Source organism: Ascaphus truei, chromosome 3 (assembly GCF_040206685.1).
Source record: "Ascaphus truei isolate aAscTru1 chromosome 3, aAscTru1.hap1, whole genome shotgun sequence".
Classification (NCBI taxonomy): Eukaryota; Metazoa; Chordata; class Amphibia; order Anura; family Ascaphidae; genus Ascaphus; species Ascaphus truei.
Window position 1 is genome coordinate 429897759 of NC_134485.1, and position 23507 is coordinate 429921265.

Below are 23507 nucleotides of genomic sequence, written 5' to 3' on the forward strand. Positions count from 1 at the left end.
TTGGCAACTGTCTTGAATGTTTTCCACTTTTGAATAATCTTTCTCACTGTAGAATTATGGACTTTAAATTGTTTGGAAATGGCCTTATAACCCTTCCCAGATTTATGGTCAGAAACAATTGCTTCTCTAAGATCATTGCTGATGTCTTTCTTCCTTGGCATTGTATTAACACACACCTGAATGCTCCAGACCAGCAAACTGCTAAAACTTCGGCTTTTATAGAGGTGGTCACACTTGCCGATGATCAATTAATCAAGGGCATTTGATTAGCAGAACCTGTCTGCTACTTAGCATCTTAATTCCTATGGAAGCAGTAAGGGTGTACTTGGTTTTTCACACATGGCTTCTCCATTTTGGCTTTATTTTTGTTAAATAAATCATGACGCGGTGTAATATGTCATGTGTTGTTGTTCATCTGAGGTTGTATTTACCTAATTTTAAGACCTGCTAAGGAACAGATGATTGTTATTATGTACTGATGGCGCCTCTAGCCGCACAGGGGTTTTACCTGGGCGGGAGGTGGCGGCTGGTGTGTGTGTGTGTGTCCTTTGGCCCGTCACTCCGCCTCAGGGCAATGAGAGGTGTGCGGGGGCGGGCGGGCCAAGGGAGCAATCTTATTGGCCTAAGGCGGAGTGACGGGCCAAAGGTCCAATGTGATTGCCCCTAGGGATAGGACAGACAGGCAAACACACATACGACGGTTTGAGAAATATATATATCTATATATATATTTGAAATACATACTATTAATTTAACAACCTTCCTGCCAGGTTTGCGCTGTAGGCGCCTCTAGCCGCATAGGGGTTTTAGAAACTCGACTCCATCCGACAAACAATGAAAGGAGGATTTATCAAAACCTCGGCCGGGGTAAAAACAACAGATTGATCAAAGAAAACAGTGTGATTGAAAGTAATGTACTTTGATTAATATAACGCTGAACTGGCACTTTCATGTTACAGGGGAATTCTGCCAACGCTGGCCCTTTTTTCCCTATTTACTTGAATCGATAAAGGAGTCTAGGCAAAAAGTTCTCAAAATATCAGACAGGGAAACAATCCTCAAGTTAATCTGATTGGCAGAGGTATTATTTTTTTTAACCCATCACTGCTAGAAATCCAGGAAGTGTGAACAATAGATTGTAGAATATACAGATCCGTATTGAAATGTGCGTTGATCTGCATAATGTATTTGTAGCCAGGGCTGGTTCTTGGCTACCAGCCTGCCCTCACTAGCAGTAAGCCCTGGTAAGAGCAGGCCTGCCAGTAGTAATCGTGGCTTTTCCCCAATCCCTGCAGTGTCCTTGAGTGACAGGGGAGGAGGTGGAACTAGGCCTGACATGCCCAATCATGGGTCAGACCTGGTGCCCTCCTCCTGGCTGTACTTAAGGGGGATTGCTGCCCAAATTTATGAATGCCTCTCCCCACTTGAGAGAGGCAGGTCACACAGCAGAGTGCCTGAGCATTGGGCTCCCTTGGGGGAGAGTGAGTGTGGACAATTCCTCTGCCTCTGCTAGAGGGGCAGGGAAGAGCAAGAACAGCTGCGGGGGCCCTTGACCCGTAGTGGATATCCAGGGACCATCCTACAGCTGGGTAGACCACCAGAGACTGCATAGGGCCGAGGCCGTACTGTGACTGCATTGCACTGAACAGAATAAAGCCGTTCCTGTTTCATATACCTCCTGCCTGGTGTGTGATCTTACTGGGGAAGGAGAGGGGATTGCTTCTATTGTAGGAGATCGCCTTCATAAATCTGGAGCCTGCGGAAGGAGGAGGCGCTGCACTGCTAGAGAACCACGCTGGGTATGTACCCCAGAAACTTGTCCTGTGTCCCCGCAAACATCGGCGGACGACTCAGCCCTCCTGCTTACCAACAGGTAGCCTTCACCACACACACTGTAAAGGCAGAATCTCTCGTCGGGTGGGGGAAACACCGTTACATATTATATCGAGACAGTTTAACATAGCAGTGAAGCACAGTACTGTATACGTACCATTATTTGTACGTTCTTTTGTCTTTCAGCTTCAGAACCAAAGCCAGTAACCAGCCTCACACTGGCGAGACCCATAAGGTTGAACACAATGCTCTGTGAGTGGGGTTATTGGCTCTGCACTTCTTAACCCCAGGCTGTGCTGAAACACTGTGTAGTACGGCAGGCAGAAGCTTAAAGGGGTTCCATGTCCAAATGGACAAGAAGCAAAAAGGTGAGACACCGAGTGCGCATGTGCATGTCAATACCCAGAATCCCTGGCTGCAGTGGAAGCACTGGATGCCAAGAGATAATGGGGAAGGGCAGGGTTGCAGACCTGTCTGGTGACGTGTGAATGGGCGCACAAGGGGGGATCTGTATTTGCAGTTCTTTAGAAGAGAAGTGCACAGGACAAGGGAATACATTAAACAGAGATACGGGCAGTAACGCCGTCTTCAGGTTGCAATGTTCACACACGTTTTAGAAAGACAATCTCTCCGTACGATTGAGAGATAATAAAGATTGCGTGATTTTCTGTGTGTAAAAGGCTCCTGTCACAGTAATTATTTCCTGAATGCCTTCAAGCAGCCCCAGTTTTCTATATACACGGGGCAAAACTATACTCCAGTTAGTATCTGGGATTTTGTATGACTTATGAAAGTAAAGATACATGATATATTCTGGCGTCCGCTGAATTACTCAGCACTGAAAACGCTGCGTTCTTTGTGTGTGATCATTGTATCGTTCTGACAGCTCACAACTTGTTCCTGTCCAAAACCGATGGGTTATAGAAGGATACGGATGGACATTCTTGGGAGCGCAGAACGCTTTAGAACAGGGGGAGCTCAAGTCCAGTCCTCAAGCCTTCCCCCCCCCGAGAACAGGTCAGGTTTTCAGGATATCCCTGCTTCAGCACAGGTGGCTCAATCAGTCCCTGCTTCAGCACAGGTGGCTCAGTCAAAGACTGAGCCTCTGATTGAGCCCCCTGTGCTGAAGCAGGGATATCCTGAAAACCTGACCTGTTGGGGGGGGGGGGGGATGGGGCGGGAGGGAGAGGGGGCTTGAGGTCTGGAGTTGAGGGAGAGGGGGGGGGGCTGCTTACTTTCCATGGAAAAGAAAAACATAAAAGGGGGGACAAGAAAGCAGCTACTTCTTTACATTTCCCTTAATGATAAACCAATATAACTACAGAAGTGATACAACGATCATCAGCGAGCCCAATGCGGTCTGCGACATGTGGTCACGGGCGATTAGCCGCCACTCATCTCACCGCAGGGACATCTCACCGCAGGGACATCTCAGCGCAGGGACATCTCGCCTCCGGCCGTTTTGCCACCAAGGTATGCTCCAAACTTTACCATAGAAACCCCTAATCTTAACCATCAATACTAAAGCTACCCCCTACCCAAAAATCCATAACTCCTTAACCTAAAACCCCTTACCCTAAGCCCTTTACCCTAAAAACCTTATCCCCTCCCCCTAATTCCCTACCCTAAAAATCTTATCCCCTTACCCTAATTCCCTACCCTAATATCCTAACCCCTTACCCTAATTCCCTACCCTAATATCCTAACCCCTTACCCTAATTCCCTACCCTAAAAACCTAACCCCTTACCCTAATTCCCTACCCTAAAAACCTAACCCCTTACCCTAATTCCCTACCCTAAAAACCTAACCCCTTACCCTAATTCCCTACCCTAAAAACCTAACCACTTACCCTAATTCCCTACCCTAAAAACCTAACCCCTTACCCTAATTCCCTACCCTAAAAACCTTATCCCCTCCCCCTAATTCCCTACCCTAAAAATCTTATCCCCTTACCCTAATTCCCTACCCTAAAAACCTAACCCCTTACCCTAATTCCCTACCCTAAAAACCTAACCCCTTAGCCTAATTCCCTACCCTAAAAACCTAACCCCTTACCCTAATTCCCTACCCTAAAAACCTAACCACTTACCCTAATTCCCTACCCTAAAAACCTAACCCCTTACCCTAATTCCCTACCCTAAAAACCTTATCCCCTCCCCCTAATTCCCTACCCTAAAAATCTTATCCCCTTACCCTAATTCCCTACCCTAATATCCTAACCCCTTAACCTAATTCCCTACCCTAAAAACCTAACCCTTTACCCTAATTCCCTACCCTAAAAACCTAAACCCTTACCCTAATTCCCTACCCTAAAAACCTAACCCCTTACCCTAATTCCCTACCCTAAAAATCTATCCCCTTACCCTAATTCCCTACCCTAAAAACCTAACCCCTTACCCTAATTCCCTACCCTAAAAACCTAAACCCTTACCTTACAACCCCTATCAGTAACCCCTTACCCTAACCACTAAAACCCCTCATGTTAACTTACCTTATTGGCAAAATGGCCAGCGACTGAGTGCCCAGCGGCAGAGCGACTGCGGAAAAGGGTCCCTCAGCCGCCAAATCCCAGCAGCGACTTGGCCCGCGGCGAGACGGCCCGGGACCAAATGTCCGATTTTCCGAGCCCAGTGTGTCAGTAAGAGCGGAATCCCTCAATGCGCGGGCGTACAAAAGGCTGAGCGGTCTTACCTGAGGCACGTGACGCTGTCTTTCAGCGGCCCCTCGCCTGTGACCGCGTTTGCGCTGCCCGACAGGTTGCGGCTCTTCAAGGTCAGAGGCTGAGACGCGGGTTCGGGAAACGGGGGGATGGCGTCCGGGTCTGGAGTAATGATGTCTTCCACCTCATACTGCAGCCGAATTTCTAAGGACTTACCGGAAACGAAAAGCTTCATTATCATACGGCAACACATCTGTCAGTCTCTCCCCGCAACGCCTGTCATTCCAAACCCTGGCTTATTTAGTATATGAAATAGTCAGAGTCAGTTTTCAGAGTCAAAAATATTCTACACGGTCCGCTTGGGGTGATTTTAGGCACAACTCCCCAGCAGTGGCACCTATAATATATATTATCTCTAACATGCAATGTCTTGTATATAATGTATAACGCTGCTCACTTAATGTAACTGTATTTGTAACCATGTATTATTTGTCTTAACTCTGTGCCCAGGACGTACGTGAAAACGAGAGGTCACTCTCACTGTATTACTTCCTGGTAACACATTTTATAAATAAATATTCACTAAACTTCAATAAGCGCTTGGTAAGTGCACTTTTCAAGCGATTTTGCATGTGTAGTTATTCACAAAGCTGCGATAATTACAGAAGAATTGGAGAAAAGAATTGCAGAAGGTGTGGGTTGTAATCCTGTTGGGTCTGACACTGGCACCCCCTTCATCACAAGGGTCATTAAACTGATTGGTCTTAAGGGTATATTTTATGATGTGTGACTCATTGAAATATGCTTTGTATAGACATTAGCATATCTCCCAGGATACCTCAGGTATGTTAATGTTTCAGCACAGGCATTTCTACCTAATTTTATTGGAGGGAGGTTTGAGGGGACATATATACATATGGAGATATTTATTAGGTCAGGAAGTCCTCGTAGTCTTTTAAAAATAATAATAATAATAATAATAATAAATCTATATAGAATTACCCCCTTAGGCCTCGGGCATGGTCAGTGCTTAAGCGCTGACCCGCGCTGAGGCGCGCTGCTGCTCGGCAGTGAGCCCCTGCAGCCGCAATGAGAGCGGCTTTAGCAGGGGCTCGCGCAAGCGTGCGGAAGCGTAGGTCTTAGAAATTTTTTAGATTTTCGCGCTCATGGGAGCGCAGGGCCGGTCACGTGAGCGGTTCGCCCAATGAGGGGGAACCAGCTCCGTGACGTCACAGGCTCCTCCCCCCCTGACACGCCCCTGGATGGCGCGCGGTCTAAGGCCAGGGAAAGCACCCGCTTTCCCTCAGCCTCAGCGCGCCTCCGCACGGCTGGATTCACCCTGGACCCAGCCTTAGATGTATTCCCAAGATTGTTCGCCACTGCCCACCTCGCTACCCTCTGAGATTCTAGATATTCTGAACGTGCTAGAACCACATTTAACCTTCACGAATCCAGATATGGTTTTTAATTATATTACACCATGGATACTTCTAGATCCTGTTCTTGGAAATCCCCCTGAGGTTCTAGGAAAGTCCAACATCACCTGTAACCTCCACTTTTCCATATAACCACCCGCTTATTGCAGAATGGTCTGTATACTTTCCCATAATTAGGCTCATATACATAGTTACATAGTTATATAGTTACATAGTAGATGAGGTTGAAAAAAGACATATGTCCATCTAGTTCAACCTATGCTAATTTTAGACGACAGATATTTTATCCTATATCCGTACTTACGGTATATTGATCCAGAGGAAGGCAAACAAAAAACCCCAGTGAAATATCTAATGATATCTCATAAGGGGGAAAATAAATTCCTTCCTGACTCCAAGAATTGCAATCGGATTAATCCCTGGATCAACATCCTTCCCATGTTTACTTATTTGGTATATCCCTGTATACCTTTCCTTTCTAAAAAAAGTCCAACCTTTTTTTGAAGATATCTATTTTATCTGCCATCACAGTTTCCATGGGTAATGAATTCCACACTGTAACTGCCCTTACTGTAAAGAACCCTTTCCTTTGTTGCTGGTGAAATCTCCTTACCTCCAACCTTAAGGGATGGCCCAGAGTCCTTAGTACTGCCCTTGGGATAAATAATTATTTTGAAAGCTCCTTGTACTGTCCCCAAATATATTTGTTTATAGTTATTATATCCCCTCTTAGACGCCTCTTTTCTAATGTAAATACATCTAATTTAGCTAGCCTCTCCTCATAAGTTAGATTGTCCATCCCCTTTATTAATTTGGTGGCTCTTCTCTGCACTCTCTCTAGTTCCATAATGTCTTTTCCAAGGAGTGGTGCCCAAACCTGTACTCCATATTCAAGGCGTGGTCTTACTAATGCTTTGTAAAGGGGCATAATTATGTTTACTTCCCTTTCACCCATTGCCCCTTTAATGCAACATAAGATCTTGTTTGCCTTTGCAGCTATTGCATGATTTTGGGTACTATTGCTAAGCCTGCTGTCTACAAACACTCCTAAATCCTTCTCCATCATGGATTCCCCTAGTGTAGTGTAATTTAACCCTTAATCTCCCTATGGGCAGCCATGCTTAAACCATTGCTATGTAAACAACGGAGTATGAACTGTACCCCCCCCCCAATAACAAAATGTGCAACTGAAAATGACTTTCTACTTGTAGACAGAGTTGCACTGTTCATCACCACTCAACTGTGTGTGAGATCTAAAGCGAGGGATGGTTTGTTCCCCCTGCAGATGCCCTGAATGCTTTATCGGATTCCATTACCCGTTTATTACCCTTCGGATCAGGAGCCTTTGGATCATACTAGGAAAGAGACCTTTCACTCAGCGGAAAACATATCACGGGTCACAAACAGGCAGTATAACGTCACGTCAAAGACAACAGCATCAGTTTCACGTTGCGACCATTTGTGTAGGTACATGTGGGTGGTCTGCACCCTCCTGTTTCAGAGAGAAGTGTTTTTCTGGGAAGTTTCCTTGTGCAAATTAAAATGGGATATACTGTAGTATAATGTGTGTCTGTAACTGTGCAGCTGTTTTTTGATTTTTTTTTTACCCAGGATTGAAGCAGGGGGTCTCCTGCACTGAACCCCATTAATTTCAGCTCTGGGGACCCCCTGTGTTCGGAGATACCTCCGTAGCAGGTGCCGGCAGCCTCTCCGGCTGAGCTTTAAAGTTTAAAGCTCCCACGTCACATGGGCCAACAGGAAACTGCACCAATGACGTCACAGCTTCCTATTGGCCAGCAGGGCGCTGGAGCTCTGAACAGCGGCCATGACGTGATCCCCGCAAGCCGAGCGGAGCGACTACCGGCACCTACTATGGAGGTAAGTATCTCCGGAAGCAGGGGGTCGCCAGAACTCAAATGAATGGACGTCCCAGGCTCGATGTGACGAACATTTCTTTTTGTGAAGAGATCAACAGCAGATGTAAGGAACGCCCAAATTTTTTTTTTTTAGAGATTTGCTAATATTTGTCAACACAACTGGACACCAGAAAATGTTCGTGTAAAGAAGCACGTGGTGTGATTTTGGAACAGGCCCTCCACGTGCACCACGAGGAACATTTTCTGCTCCAGTAGGAAAGCTGGACATCTATTTGACACATTTTCCAGCTCCAAGTCTGTCCTCCCAGTAATGTAACGGGGGAACATTCTTCCAGACACTTACCGTTATATCCATCACCACCTCGTGTTTGCTAAACTTATAGACTGCGACATAAGCGGAGACCCCGGCCACGCAGAGGATTCGGCTTTCGGGGCACCAAGAAATCATCTGGATGGCGAAAGGATCCTCGTCCACTATATCCGCCGTCTGCTTCCCTTCTCCCAGCTTCTGCTTGTCAAAGGCCTTCGAGGTTTTTAATTTGTACAATATCTGCAGGGTTACTGGGAAAGATATAAGGCAGCATTTCAGAGTGTATGTATCTGCATCCAGACGACAGCTTACAATTGGGAATTAAACGGCATTAACGTGTAACTGCTACAGGTCAAATTTACTAAGTGATGTTAAGTCATAAGGTACCATGTCGCTTAATACTGCTTAGTAATGCGTCCCTTTCCAGAGTAAAGTTTGGCTCTATTCAGATAGATCCCATTGTATTATTTACTTATTTCCATTGTTAGAACTTGAAAAAAGTTCTTATTGGTATTCTTCCGGTACATTTTTGTGAGATGGACCCTCTGGGATTGGGTCTGTTCATTGTATTGTTTCTCATACTTTAGTCCAATGATCCCACCAGGACCAGCTTTAAAAGGATAAAACAAAGATGAAAATGTCATTATTTTGATTGCTGAAGCAGTTTTGCTCGCTGCAAGTGGCTAACATGCAATGTTTGCTGTGTTCAGTATCCCTCAAACATGCTGGAGTATTTCAGTTCAGCCGGCGGGGTCGCTGCACTTGAGTCTTTTCATTGCCGGCAGCATTAAAGCACACGAATGTCCCAGAACATGCAACCATGTGATCGCTTGTTTAATGACCACATGGTTGCGGCTCACCCTCTATTGCCACGAGGGGAAGAGTAAGGACTCCTGTTCAGATCACGGTCACTGCTCGTGGTCAACTTGATCTTTCTTAGAAAATGGCTAAATAGAATATAACATCCAGTGGACGTCATAAAGGCTACCGTGTGTGCCAGCCCTGGGGATATCAAGGCATGCCAAAGGCTACAAGTGCGTGCCAGCCCTGGGGATATCCTGGCATGCCAAAGGCTACCGGTGTGTGCCAGCCCTGGGGATATCCAGGCATGCCAAAGGCTACCGGTGTGTGCCAGCCCTGGGGATATCCAGGCATGCCAAAGGCTACCAGTGTGTGCCAGCCCTGGGGATATCCAGGCATGCCAAAGGCTACTGGTGTGTGCCAGCCCTAGGGGTATCCAGACATGTCAATGGCTACCAGTGTGTGCCAGCCCTATGGATATCCAGGCATGTCAATGGCTACCAGTGTGTGCCAGCCCTATGGATATCCAGGCATGTCAATGGCTACCAGTGTGTGCCAGCCCTGGGGATATCCAGGCATGCCAATGGCTACCAGTGTGTGCCAGCCCAGGGGATATCCAGGCGTGCCAATGGCTACCGGTTTGTGCCAGCCCTAGGGATATCCAGGTACGCCAATGGCTACCAGTGTGTGCCAGCCCTGCAGATATCCAGGCCTGCTAAAGGCTACCGGTGTGTGCCAGCCCTGGGGATATCCAGGGCTGCCAATGGCTACCACTGTGTGCCAGCCCTGGGGATATCCAGGGCTATGTGAAAAAGGGGGGAGGGGTAGTGGTGGATGGACTGGGCGCTTCCCAAGTGATAAGTATTAAATAGTGTTATAGGTGAAACACAGAACATACACAAATGCACCTTACACCAAAAAAGTGAATAATAAATAAAAGTGTATATAGCAGCTCAACTTCCTCTGGTGGGACAGTTCCAAGTGGTATATGTGGAAAAAATAAAATATATATAGTGCAGACTGCAGTCACTGCTTTTGTTCCTTATATATCTACAAGAATAAAACTCACAAAAATCGCTGTAAATTGTCACATGTCAGAGATCCTTCTCTCTCTGACTGGAGCCCTTTAAACCTCAAATGTCAGGATATCCCTCAATGGGTGGATGCGATATGGAAATAAAGGAAAACCACAATAGTGCATACTATTCGGACTCAGTATAATATATGCTCATCACAAATGTTACGAAACTCACATTTTCCATATAATAATCGGATGGGGGAGAGAACCGCCGATGGATTGGGAGGACAGTTTCAAGCTGCTTCCCAGTGCTTCACTCGCTCCTCGCCGTGGGCTTCCGCGCGCGTCACTGCCGTCGCGAAAGCGGAAGTGACGCGGCGCAAAGAGGGTGACAGGAGGGAAAAGATTGCGCTCCCCTGGCTTATAGCGTAAGTAAAGATGTATAAGGCGATTTAGTAAAGTTGGAGAAGGCAGTAATACATCACATTTGAATGCACTGCAGGTCCCTCCATTAATTACAGGATTAATTACTTCATTCCTGAGAGACATTTTTGAATTCAACCGATTAAAACTCCTGAAAGGGGCCCTTAATCAGTCCCCCGAAGTCTGTGTATGCATCAATTTGCAAGGTACTTTGCTCTGATTTAGCTCCGTGTGCTGGAAGAAGAGATTTGTGCAGGGGTAAGGCATACTGCAGGCAATATGTGTTTTCTAGGAGTTACTTGACACATATCGCAATGATACGTATTACATTTCTGCTTCCCTTGCTGCCATGTTTCCCTTATTAGATATAGTAGATGAGATTAAAAAAAAGACATATGTGCATCAAGTTCAACCTATGCTAAATTTAGACGACAGATACTTTATCCTATATCCATACTTACAGTATATAGATCCAGAGGAAGGTAAACACAAAACCCCTAGTGACATCATTGGATAATGTATCTCACAAGGGGAAAAATACATTGTATACCTTTCCTTTCTAAGAAGATGTCCAACCTTTATTTGAAGATATCTATTGCATCTGCCATCACAGTCTCCATGGGTAATGAATTCCACATGTAACTGCCCTTACTGTAAAGAAACCTTTCCTTTGTTGCTGGTGAAATCTCCTTTCCTCCAACCTTAAGGGATGACTCCATGTCCTATGTACTGCCCGTGGGATGAATAGTTCTTTTGAAAGCTCCTTGTATTGTCCCTGAATTATCCCAATGGGTTACCATATTGGAATAGTTTCAGTGGATTAGCTAATCCCTGAAAGGGAGGGACCAACATACAGCGATACTCTTTTGTATATAAGAATCTCCAACATCGATGCCTCCTGACTTCGTTGCCTGTACCAACATGGCCACCAAGGCAGGAAGTCAGCCTCTGCATGAGCTGGATTGCTCACACCTGCCCAGGGCCGCCGACAAGGAGGGGAGAGCCGGGACAACTGTCCTGAGCCAAGCGGCAGCGGGGGGCTAGGCTGGCACTGAAAGTTGGGTTCGGCCAGAGGTCAGGCCCACCATCCGCACCTGGCTGCCAGGCCCCAGCTTCTGTGGGCCTCTCGCTCCCTCATCAGGCCTCTAGTTACTGCCCCTCCCCAGAGGTCCGCGCGCAGATGCAGATGTTGGTCTCAACTTCTGGCGCGGGACAATGGGGGGGTGGGGTGTCCGTGCCCCCAGGTGGGTCTCCGGCCCCTGGGCTGTGAGAGAGGAGGGGGAAGCATGGCGGTGTGACTGATGCACAGATACTGCTGCCGAGGTGGGGAGCCACCAGCATGGACAACGAGAAATTTCCATCCATTCCCCTTTCACCTTGCCTGTGCAAGGTACTCCCTACCTTGTTGCTGTTTCACCTGCCTCAGACTGCTGCCTGCTGCTGGACTACTCTGCCCCTCTCCTGCCCTGACCCCGGAATAGTGACCATGACCATTCTGCCTCTCTCCAGCCCTGACCTCGGAACTGTGACCGTGACCATGACCATTCTGCCTCTCTCTTGCCTTGACCCTGGAACTGTGGCCATGGCCATTCTGCCTGTCTATCCAGCCCTGACCCCGTAACTGTGACCACAACCATTCTACCGCTCTCCAGCCCTGACTTCAGAACTGTGACCTCGACCATTCTACATCTCTCTCCCGCCCTCACCCCGGAACTGTGACCACAACCACCCTGTCTCTCCTGACCCCAGAACTGGATCCCACTATTCAATTGATTCAGGATTTAGATCCCAGGTACGGGCCGGTCTATACTCTCCACCTCTGCCTAGCCGGTCTGTCTCCTTGTACAAAACGTAACATTGAAGTCCAGTTCTCCGTCGGTGCCGTATGTCACATGTTCAGTGTTTGGGCACCAATTACAAAGTAACATGTACAGAAGACCCAGGCTTCAAAATTCCATCTGTAAAATTGGGTCAGGACCACCGACATCAGACTTTAGTGAATAGCTTGTGAAGAAGTAATTAGGTGTTAACACTATCGCCGACATATTGCCGCAGTACAAAGACTGTTATCAGTGCTTTATCGCTGGTGATATGACTTTAGTGAATAGGTCCGGAAATAAAATTGGCGTCAAATACTGAAACGCCATTATTCTTCCTTTATTGAAACTACCGTAGGCCAATGTTCTTATCGAACCCCTCTTCCAAACATCTAAAAATCTATTGCCGTTTAAAACTAAAAATATGTCAGAATACAAAATAATAATAAAAAAGTATTTTATTTATTTTTTAAATGTGGAATTGCACAGAGACGGCATTAAGATCCTGAAGTTTCTAACATAGTGGTAATTATTTCTGAGTAGCAGTGCAATGGTTCTCGTTCCCATCTGGTACTACTTCCTATCTGGAACTAAATGAAGAACAGCCGACCGAAGTTGCTGATTGATCCATTTTCCTGTGATCGATCGGCGAAGATTTGGCTCAGGGGTTCACTAAATGGCTGTCAGTGCAGCAGAAGAGGAGCAAAGATGCAAAGTTTTGTGGGGAAGATCATGTGACCAGGCAGTCACTCGATACAATGGATGCACTGCTAGAGAGGGGCAGGGCTCAAAAAGGGGTGTGCCAGAGCCTGTTTCAGAAGAGGATGGGGATGTGACTTTATAAATGGTTGCTACAGAAACAAAAATGCTTGTTACATTTTAATACATTAAAAAATATATAATTCAGAGTTGTTTAAAAAAATGCTACAAGTAGCAGTACAAAATGATTTATTAAAAAACACACATGCAGGATATTGCTTGGTCTGCAGCTTTAGCTGTATACCAGACTGTGCTCCTGGACGCAGGGAATTTGCTTGGGCTTTTCAACAAGGCAAAGAGAAGCCAGTGCCATTTGTCACCGCTGGCGGGTCTATTTTTGGAGCTGGGTATCGGTGGCGGGTTCATGGTGTGGAAGTGCTTTCTGCTGCTCCACTGTGTCCCTGCAGATGCACGTCAATTGCCAAATGAGCTGCAGTCAACATCTCCCGGCACACGCTGGAAACTAACCGAGGGGAATAACTCCCATTCTTTTCCTGGTATGGATGAATGAGATTTGGAATCAATCAGATCCGTGAGCATGGCCGGGATGATGCTTTGGGCAGTAAAAACACTGTATAATACAACACTTCACTGCTGCAGCTGTTTTTATTATATTTTAATCCTTCCACAAGCTGTTCCAGCTCAGAATCCACAGACTAATGCACCACATCTTTTAGGAATTACATGTTAATTATTATCTACAAAGAATGTAATAGCTGCGAGTAGGTTACTGGCTCTGCACTTCTGTAACCCAGGCTGTGCTGACAAAGCTGTGTGATGCGGCAGGCATACGCTTATAGGGGTCCGTGTAAAAATGGATTTGAGGCAAAAGGTGACACTGTGTGCTCATTTGCATGTCCTTTCCCAGAATCCCTGGCAGCAGTGGAAACACTGGATGCTAAGAGATAGTGGGGAAAGGCAGACCTGTCTGATACATGTGACTGTGCTCACACGCGGGATTTCTATTTGCGTAATAAGTGTTTGGAACGACTATATTTAATTATATCAGTAGCATGCACCAAACTGTAAAAGGAGCTGGCTTAAGCATCATTTCACAGGGTCAATGTGTCATGGTCGTTTGCCTCAATTATTCGATGCTTGTAGTTACGGTATGGGAAGTAATAGCAGGCATTGGGGCGAAGTTACCTGAAAGACATAATAATAGTATGTATACATTTTTTAGTCTTTTGGTGATAATTCTCTACATTTTTGCTGAGGGAAATAAACCCCAGGGTCCACGATTGGTGCAGATTAGGATATAATTAGTGCAAGAAAGTGCACTAAGAGGCAACGAAGACGTAGGGGCCTATTCAGGTAGCTTCGATAAAAGTGCTGCAATCTCGAACGGTTTGGAATGACCCCATTGAACGGTGTGGCATGACCCCATCGAACGGTGTGGCATGACCCCATTGAACGGTTTGGAAAGACCCCATCGAACGGTTTGGCATGACCCCATCGAATGGTTTGGAATGACCCCATCGAATGTTTTGGCATGTTCCCATTGAACGGTTTGGCATGACCCCATCGAACTGTTTGGAATGACTCCATTGAACGGTTTGGCATGACCCCATCGAACGGTTTGGCATGACCCCATCGAACGGTTTGGCATGACCCCATCGAACGGTTTGGAATGACCGCATCAAACGGTTTGGCATGACCCCATCGAATGTTTTGTCATTTGTATCATCACGGTATTCAGAGAGAATCTGAAACCATTTCCACAAGTCTGAAACCGTGAGGTAGGAAAATGCCAAAACCGCTGGGGACAGCAGAGATAGTATCTCAGCCTCTCTCAAAGTTCTCCCCTGCGCGATCTGGCCGCAGTCTGTAAGGCTATGACCAGGGTGAAGAGAAGCACGTGCACGTGTGCTTGCCCCGGCGCTCTGCTTGGGGAGACACAGAAATGTGGTTTTAGGCGCGATGGCGCCCCCCTCCCTTCAGTAACACGCCCCCCACCCGCGCTCGCAACTTTTAACCGGACAGGAAAAAGCTCCTGCCTAGTCAGCGCCTGACGTCACGCCTCTTGAGCGTCAGCGAGCTTCTCCTCACCCTGGCCTTAGCCTAAGAGCTGCATAGAGAGCTGCACCGAAAGAGCCGCATTTCCCTGCACAGCTCTCACAGGCGATCTCCCTGCACAGAAAAAGCCGCGTCTCCCTGCACAGCTCTCACAGGCGATCGCAGGGTTTTTATTTACATTTTAATAACTGTGTACTGTAGTAGCTGAACAGCATTGATTTCACCCCCGGAGACCCCCTGCTTCCTGAGTAACAGGCCGGTATCTCCTATGTGTTTAAATGTCCTGGTCATGTGACGCGGGAGATTTAAACATTGCAGGGGGATACCGGCACCCCATACCGGGGCCTGTAACTCGGGAAGCAGGGGGTCCCCAGAACTGAAATAAATGTGGTTCAGCTCCGGAGACCCCCTGCTACAGTAAGCTCGTATTAAAATGTAAATAAAAACAGCTTCATTGCCTTAGCGGCTAGCCACTAAGGCAATAAAGGAGTTAAACCTGAGTACCCATTTTTTGGTGTGTACAGGGGGTGGGTAAAAGGGGTAGTTTCCCCAGGGTGGGTGGTTAGGCCTGCAGGAAAGGTTGCGGGAGGAGTTAACTCCTTCACTACCATATCAGTGGTAAATGCTATGGTAATGATTGGGTTAAGCACTCCCGCTACCCACCCGAGAGCCCTAACCAACCCTTGAGGCAACTACCCCCTTCACCCAATCTCTCTACCCCCAAGAAACATTAAAATACAACTATCCACATCCTCTACCCCCAACACATACACTACAATAATGGGCAAAATTACTATAATCAAGATATGGATAATAGGCCATTTGCCCATTAAAAATAAAACATTATCCAGCCAACATAAAGTAAAAAAAAGTTCTACCTACCCCTGCCATGATGAAGGCTGTCTTCATCACTGTACTCTGTGTCCATGCCCCCTGTGGGCAGCAACTGTACAATCAAAAAACAAACGAATGGCCACTAACCCTTTAATTACCGTACTGGTTAGCAACTGATATAGTAATTAAGGGGTTAACCCCCATCCCCCGCTACCCACCCGGGATGCCTAACCACCCTCCCCGGTGCAATTACCCCACCCCACTAGCCATTGACTTGCTCTGCCACCATAGCAATGAATGAGCAATCTACCAATAAAAAAAACAAGCACCAAATAAAAAACATTACATTTCATTAAAAAAAAATGTCAATTAACCAATTGATTGGCACAGTGATGCACCATGCCCATATAATATGGGCATAGTTTGCCACTATGGCAGTCAATGGGCAACATAAAAAAACAAGCAGCAAAAATACATAGCAATTAAATAAAAACAAGCATTTGCCAAAAAATGCATTGCTTGTCATGAGGTTCCTGCTGTGTCTGCTGGACTCGGAATCGGAGGGTGAAGACGTCAATGGTAAGAAAAACATGGATTGTATTTTTTTTTCATTGCGTATATTTTTTTAAAAGTTGCCCACTGATTGCCAATGCATCTATCTATGCACCTTTCAGGCTATAGATAAACACAGTGACAAGCAATGTATTTTTTGGCAAATTAATTTTTCTGCTTATTTTTTTATATTGTCCATTGACTGCCAAAGTGGCATGGTGTACCACTCTGCCAATAAATTGGTTTATTGGCATTTTTTTATGACATTGAATGTATTTTATTCAGTGCTTTTTTCTTTAATCGGTAGATTGCCCATTCATTGCCATAGTGTCAAACCCTGCTCATATTATGGGCATGGTTTACCACTGTGCCAATCAATGGGTATAGGGGGATGGTAGAGGTAGTTACCCCAGGGAGGGTGGTTAAACATCCCGGGTGTGTAGCAGGGGAGGGGCATTAACTCCTTAATTACTATAGCGGTAACTAACCACTAAGGTGATTAAAGGGTCAGTGCCCATTAGTTTGTTTTTTATTGTTATGTTGCTGCCCACGGAGGTCAGAGAGGACGGGGAGGACGGGGAGGAAGGGGAGGATGGCCTTCATCCTGGCAGGGGTAAGTAGAACTTTAATGTACCTTTTTGTTAGCTGGATAATATTTTATTTTTAATGGGCAAATGCGCTTTTATCTGGATAATAGTAATTTTGCCCAGTACTGTACCTATATGTTGGGGGGGAGGGATCTTGGTGGTAGAGGGGGTGCCCATTCATTGCCATTGGTGTTATCTTTGCTCCCATTGAGGGCATAGGTAACCACAGTGGCAATCAATGGGTGTATTGATTAGTATTGTGTTTTAATGTTTACTGGGGGTAGTGGGGGTGAGTGAAGGTGGTACAGTATTTGGCCCGTGGTAGGTGTTTATGCCTACCAGGTGGGTAGCAAGAGGGGTTAACCCCTTCATTACCATAGTAGTAGTAACCGCTAAGGTAATAAAGGAATTAACGCCTCCCTCAAGACCTAAACAGCCACCATGGGCCAAATACTACCTTCATCATCCCCCGCTACCCACCATAAACTGGGCACGAGTGTTAAACCCCTTCATTACCTTAGCGGGTAGCCGCTAAGGTAATGAGGCTGCCAGTAAATGTATTTTTACTGCATTGGATTGAAGCCAGGGGTCTCTGGAGCTGGTTTTAATGCATATCGGCTCCGGTTACTCCCGGCTTCAATCCGATGCAGGGATTTTCTAAGTCCTACATTTTTGGAGTCCTACTCGGAAATTCTATATCGCCACCCTTGGGGTGTGATAACCTCGCTAGTTCAAAACTCCGATGACCTCATCGGAGCTACTCGAATAGTGTGATTTTCTAAAAAATGTGAGTTGGAGATCTTGCTGAGTTCTCACTCGGTGTGTTTGAGCCGCAGCGATACCGCTCATGGAGATGCACTTCCAGAACGACTTTGGCCGGTCATCGGAGCTTCCTGAATAGCTACCATGCCACTTCATACGGGAACTGCTCAAAAAGCTTGATGAGTTAGTTATCGAAGCTACCTGAATAGGCCCCATAGTGTTGTATAAACATAAAGTACAAGTTTGTGATGTTTCTGAGGATCTTACAGTCTGGTTTCATACCATAGTAGTTGAGTTGACCACCCCCCCCCCCCACCCCAATATTATTCCCATTAAATCCAATTGGAAGGCTTAGAAAACATGGCCTGTGGGTGATACAGACCGAGAGCCATAATGGTTCGCCAGAGGTAGAGGCAGAAGGGAAGGCGAAAGGCAGGTAGATGGGACAATTGGGGAAGGCATAAAGACTAGAAGAAGACCGGAGGTAGTAGGCCAGGGTGCAGACAACAAGCTACAGTAGATCAGGGGGTGCTTAAGGCAACACAATAAAAATAATGGCGCCTTACCAGTGTGAGCTAAGCGTTCAGAACGGGAACATCATGGGGACTCGTTTATTTCCACCACATTTGGATAGACGATCAGAAACTCTTTTGAGTCGCCCACTTCAAACTCAGACAGGAGAAAGGGAAGTACCATTGACACTTTGACTTTGGGAACGGGCCTGAAGATGGGGTTCAACCCTCGAAACGTTGCCCCCCTTATTTTGTTTGCGCCCTCTTTTTTTGTCTCCCCTTTTGATTTCACCTTCATGGGATTGTAAAACGATGGCCCCAGAACGGATTTTTTGAGGCCCGATGCCCTCGCTTGGCTGTATTTCACCTTGCGGTCGGGGTTCCTTGTTTTTTTTACCGTATGTCCTTTTTTTTCTGTGTTTTTGGTTCATAGTATTACTGTTAGAGTCTCTATACATTTTGTGGTTTTTGGACTCACTTCTGTATATGGGGATTACGGTTTTCCAGTAAATTATTCTTTTTTTTTTTTTGCAACTGGCTTGTTTCTTTTCTTTAGTGCGGGGAACCTCACTTATGTTTACACAATCAAAATAATGGTTTTATACCAACCAGGCGCGGAAATTCAGGAGGCGGTAAAGCAATGTGCAGCCGAGAGCCTTGAACGAGTAGTCTGACAAGGGAACTCAATATGTGGTTGACTAGTTTTTCTAGCCAGGACGGAAAAGCCTGAATATATTTACAGGCAGAGTGATCCAGCTGCAGTGAATTAGCTGAGCAGGGGAGTGAGAGAGCCTGGATTGGAGGACCTTCTCCACATAACACACTCAGGCTTCCACCTTTTATACGAGTCTTAACGTTACAATAACCCGTGCACAAAAATAGTCAAAAGGAAACATAGTCTTCAATTGTATTGGCAACATGAAGAATGAGACTGGTTTCCCAAAAGTATGTTTCTGATATCACCAATAACATAGAGCAGGGTGCTCAACTCCAGTCCTGAAGCCACCCCAACAGGTCAGGTTTTCAGGATATCTCTGCTTCAGCACAGGTGGCTCAGTCAGTCCCAGCTTCAGCACAGGTGGCTCAATCAGTCCCTCCTGCAAAGACTGAGCCTCTGATTGAGCCACCTGGGCTGAAGCTGGGATATCCTGAAAACCTGACCTGTTGGGGGAGCTTGAGTTGAGCCACCCTGACATAGGGGATCAAACTGAAATACCTGATTGCATTAACCGTTAAAAAATAAACCAACACAGCAGATCATTGTAATAATAACCCTTCGATCATCTTGACCTGCAATATCTCCTTATTAGAAGGCTCTACTACACCTTTCAAAGTTAAGTTAATCATTTCTATTAATGATTTGCATACAATAAAACAATTAAGTGCCTCCTTGTTACAGGGAAATGTACTTTTAGACCTCTGGGACAAAAATACTTGGCCAAAAGATAAAAGATGGCTGCCGCGGTCAGCCTCAATATGATGCCCGGTATCAAGGTTTCATGTCATCAGAAGATACCACAAGATACCGGGGATACCCTGCGGATCAGCTCTGGGGGACCCATCCGGGAATCAATAATGTGAAAAATTCATTTTTGGGAGTGATGCTACTTTAAAGGAGCAATTTTTTGTTTTAACATAGGTTTGACACAGGGGGGTCCCCGGAGCGGAACCCCATCAATTTCAGCTTTGGGGACCCCCTGCTTCCCGAGATACAGTCCTCCAAAGCGGGTGCCGGAATCTCGACCAAGTGCAAAGCTCCCGCGTCACATGGGCCAATAGGAAACCGCACCGGGTGATGTCACGGTTTTCTATTGGCTTTGAAACTCCCACATAACGTAATCCCTGCTAGCAGAGCAGCTACCGGCACCCAATACGCGGGTATCTCCGGAAGCAGGGGGTCCCGGAGCTGAAATTAATGGGTTTCAGCTCCAGAGACCCACTGCTTCATTCCTATAGTAACAAAAATAATCACATGCTTGGATTGCCTCATAAGTAGGGTTGCCAGAGAGCTTCTCCAAAAATACTGGACACTATGGTAGAAGGTGTAACACGCTTGGGACACACACTTCTCCGCTCCAACCTGTTTCCTCCTCTCCTTTGCCCCAACCCAGGCTCCAAACACCTCCTCTTGATTGGCTGCATTACTCAACAGCAGCCAATCAGGATGGAAGAAACTGTCCAGCCCCCTAGAAACCGCCCTGCCCTCTCCCTGCTCGGGGAAATCTCGCGACCCCCCCAAGCCGATCAGGTCACTATGTCCAGAGAGGTAATACTAGTATAAACATACAGTACATGTCCTGTATTACCTCTAATTTTTTACTGGACAGAGTGTCCAAATACAGGACAGTCTGGTTCAATACTGGACACCTATTAACACTACATAAGGCATGGGATAAACACTGCAGGGACAATGGCTGGTTTTCCTCTTCTTAAAACATACAATTCTGCAGTATAAAAATAAGTGAATATAACAATGCACATCAAACGTCTGAGGAAAATAAATAAATAATAATAGAAAAAATGAATAAAATATATACATATATATATCTTCTTCCAGTATTTACTGTTACTGACTCTCTATCCCCTACTGCCTTCTAATACCTATCAGAACACAAAGAGAAAGGCGTCTGTAAAGCACTGCAATGCATCAGCTCGCTCAGCTCCCAAAGTGATGTTTAATGGCTGTTTTATTGGCAAAACACAGTGTTTGTCTGCGTGCTTTTCTCTCCCAGCTCTTGAAATATTTGCAGAACAGTTGACATATATATATATATATATATATATATAAAGCAGAAAATAGCTGTGTTAGTCCAGTTGCGATAGTTTATGCTGCACTATATATATATATATATATATATATATATATATATATATATATATATATATATTGAAAGGAAATGGAAAAAAGATGTGTGGGGTTAACCCTTTCATAGCATCCCATTTGTTTTGAGTGATAGGATTATTATCTTTCTGTGCACTGAGATAGTACCGATCAGGGCACTACCAATAAATTAGCGTTTCAGGGGGACAGTGGACAGCCACTTTAGTGCCGTGCTAAAACAGCCACCTCCACTGATCGAATTCCGCCTTCAAGACCCTCCCAACAAGTCAGGGTTTGAGGATATCCCTGCTTCAGCACAGGTGGCTCAATCAGTGGCTCGGTCTTTGGCTGAACCACTGATTGAGCCACCTGTGCTGAAGCAGGGATAGCCTCAAAACCTGACCTGTTGAGTGGTCTGGAGAACCCTTGCATTTAACCCTTACCGCCAAATGGGCCCCCAGTGAATTACCCCGCAATTACTTTGCAGGCTTTTCATCAGCCAGGCGGATAAATGATCAGCATGTAACGTGCAACATTACCGGGTTAAACGCCTTTACCGTCCATGAAGCCAAAGGAGCCAGCAGCACCGACGGTTTTAATGGGAGCCTTTCCCACGAGGGAAAGGGATGGGCTTGGTCAAAGGGACAATTAACACTATAAAAGAACAAATAGAAGCATGCAAACTTACTGGCAGAGGCATCCCAAAACTTGATCGAGCCGTCAGCGTGCCTACAAAACACAATGCACAGGTTAGCAACTCAAGTGAAATACTTTTATTGTTCCCCTATGTTGCAATAAATTCTTTTTTCACTTTATTCAATTTTTTGAGACCAGGGTTTATTATTCATTCAGTTTGGATCCTGTTTGGCTTAGGAGTGCCCTGGGGACTGTTTTTTCTATTCAGCTATCGTTCCAGCTCTCATTCTTTCTTAATAAAAACACCAACCAGCAGTGAGATTTTTATTTGTGATTAATACACGGAAAATATGCCGGTCCAGACGAGAAGACGTTTAGCGAAGGTCTGAGGACAATGGGCCATGTGTGCTAAGCAATGATATCCCAGCGGACACCCTTACAGTTACAGCCCCGTTCGAGTGAATGTGCCCTAAGGGGACTTCAAGTGCTAAACAGGGTCTTGTGGAATAGCCCCGCTTAGGAGACATGGGCCAATATCACTGACAATAATGAAAGAATGAAAGGAAGATATTGGCAAATCACAATTCCACGTGGAAGGGGGCGGCTCATTTACATCACAGAAGAAACATTTGGCACATACATTTATTCCGTGTACATCGCTTCTTAGTCATCACGAAAACATTAACATCGGGCTGTTTTCAGCTTCGTGCAGTTGAAACCTATCCCAGCTTCACACTGCCGAGCCGGTATAACCAGCCTCACACTGACGAGACCCAAATGGGCTGTCTGTGAGTAGGTTACTGCTCTGCAATTCTTTAACCCAGAAAGTGCTGACAAAGCTGTGTAATACGGCAGGAATACGCTTGTAGGGGTCTGTAACAGGGGACTTATCCCTATTCATAAATGTGCCTCTAATCCAGCAGTGTGGTGGTTAACTGCTGGTAGGCAATTAACTAACAACACCTGGCTGATTGCAGGTGGTAGAAAAAGCCTGCCTTTGAGACAGGAAGTGAGACTCCTTAGCTCACACCTGAGCTGAACAGGGAGACAGAGCAGAGATTCCTTAGTCAACAACTGGGCTGAACCAAGGAAGGACAGATGTCTTGAGCGACAAGCTGACCACAAGACAAAGGGGACAAGATTCTAAACTTGGAGCCTGACATTTCCTGTGCACACAAGGGTGTGGTTCCAAGAGAGCAGAGAAGCTTCCCCTACAGCAGCCCAGCTAACAGATAAGACTTTTCGTATAAGACTATTATCTATGTCTATGTGTATTGATAAATGTCTGCATGATTTGGGGCTGGTAAATAGCTTAGCTAACCAACCCAGTCAGAGAGGGCTGAGCTACATGTGTAGATAGTCTCCAAAGCAGAGATAGTTTTTTTTGTTTGGCTTATTCTCTTATGTTGATTTTTGCTGTGTTTAAAGCGACAGGCACAATAAAGCCTTGTTTTTAATTTCACCGTAAAACAGTCTCCATTGTGTACCTCTGCACATGTCCTCCTACACATGGTGTCAGAAGTTTGGGATGAGAGGTGGTCTTTGAAGTTAGAAGGACCCGGAGATTGCCTGTGGATTTTTTTTTTGTTGTGCTTTTTTCCTACAAACAGCCTGAGCAACATAAAAAAATCTCATGCAGCAGAGACCAGAGTTAAAGTGATACACACCCAGGCAGGAAATCTACACTGCACTGAAACTTACAAAACCACAGATGGACTCTTTTCCCCAATCCCAAGAGGAGAGAGGGAGAGACTGCTGAAGCAGGTAAACCTTACTTGCCTATCACAATAAAGTGTAATATGGTCATTGAAATAGGGGGTTTGCCTTCCAGCCATAGTCAGGGTTCAAGAAGT

General features: G+C 45.9%; 1 protein-coding gene across 4 annotated transcripts in view; it reads right to left on the minus strand.

Annotated features, from left to right (window-relative positions):
• The window catches only part of STXBP5L (syntaxin binding protein 5L), a 575500-nt gene that overhangs the window by 119018 nt on the left and 432975 nt on the right, over window positions 1-23507 (minus strand). For all 4 annotated transcript variants that reach the window (XM_075592898.1, XM_075592896.1, XM_075592897.1 and 1 more), the window contains exons 14-16: window positions 21707-21747; window positions 8150-8367; window positions 4526-4704 (exon numbers count right to left, since the gene is read on the minus strand). In XM_075592898.1, coding sequence (XP_075449013.1) covers window positions 4526-4704; window positions 8150-8367; window positions 21707-21747 — 438 coding nt within the window. The remainder of the gene's footprint in view (window positions 1-4525; window positions 4705-8149; window positions 8368-21706; window positions 21748-23507) is intronic.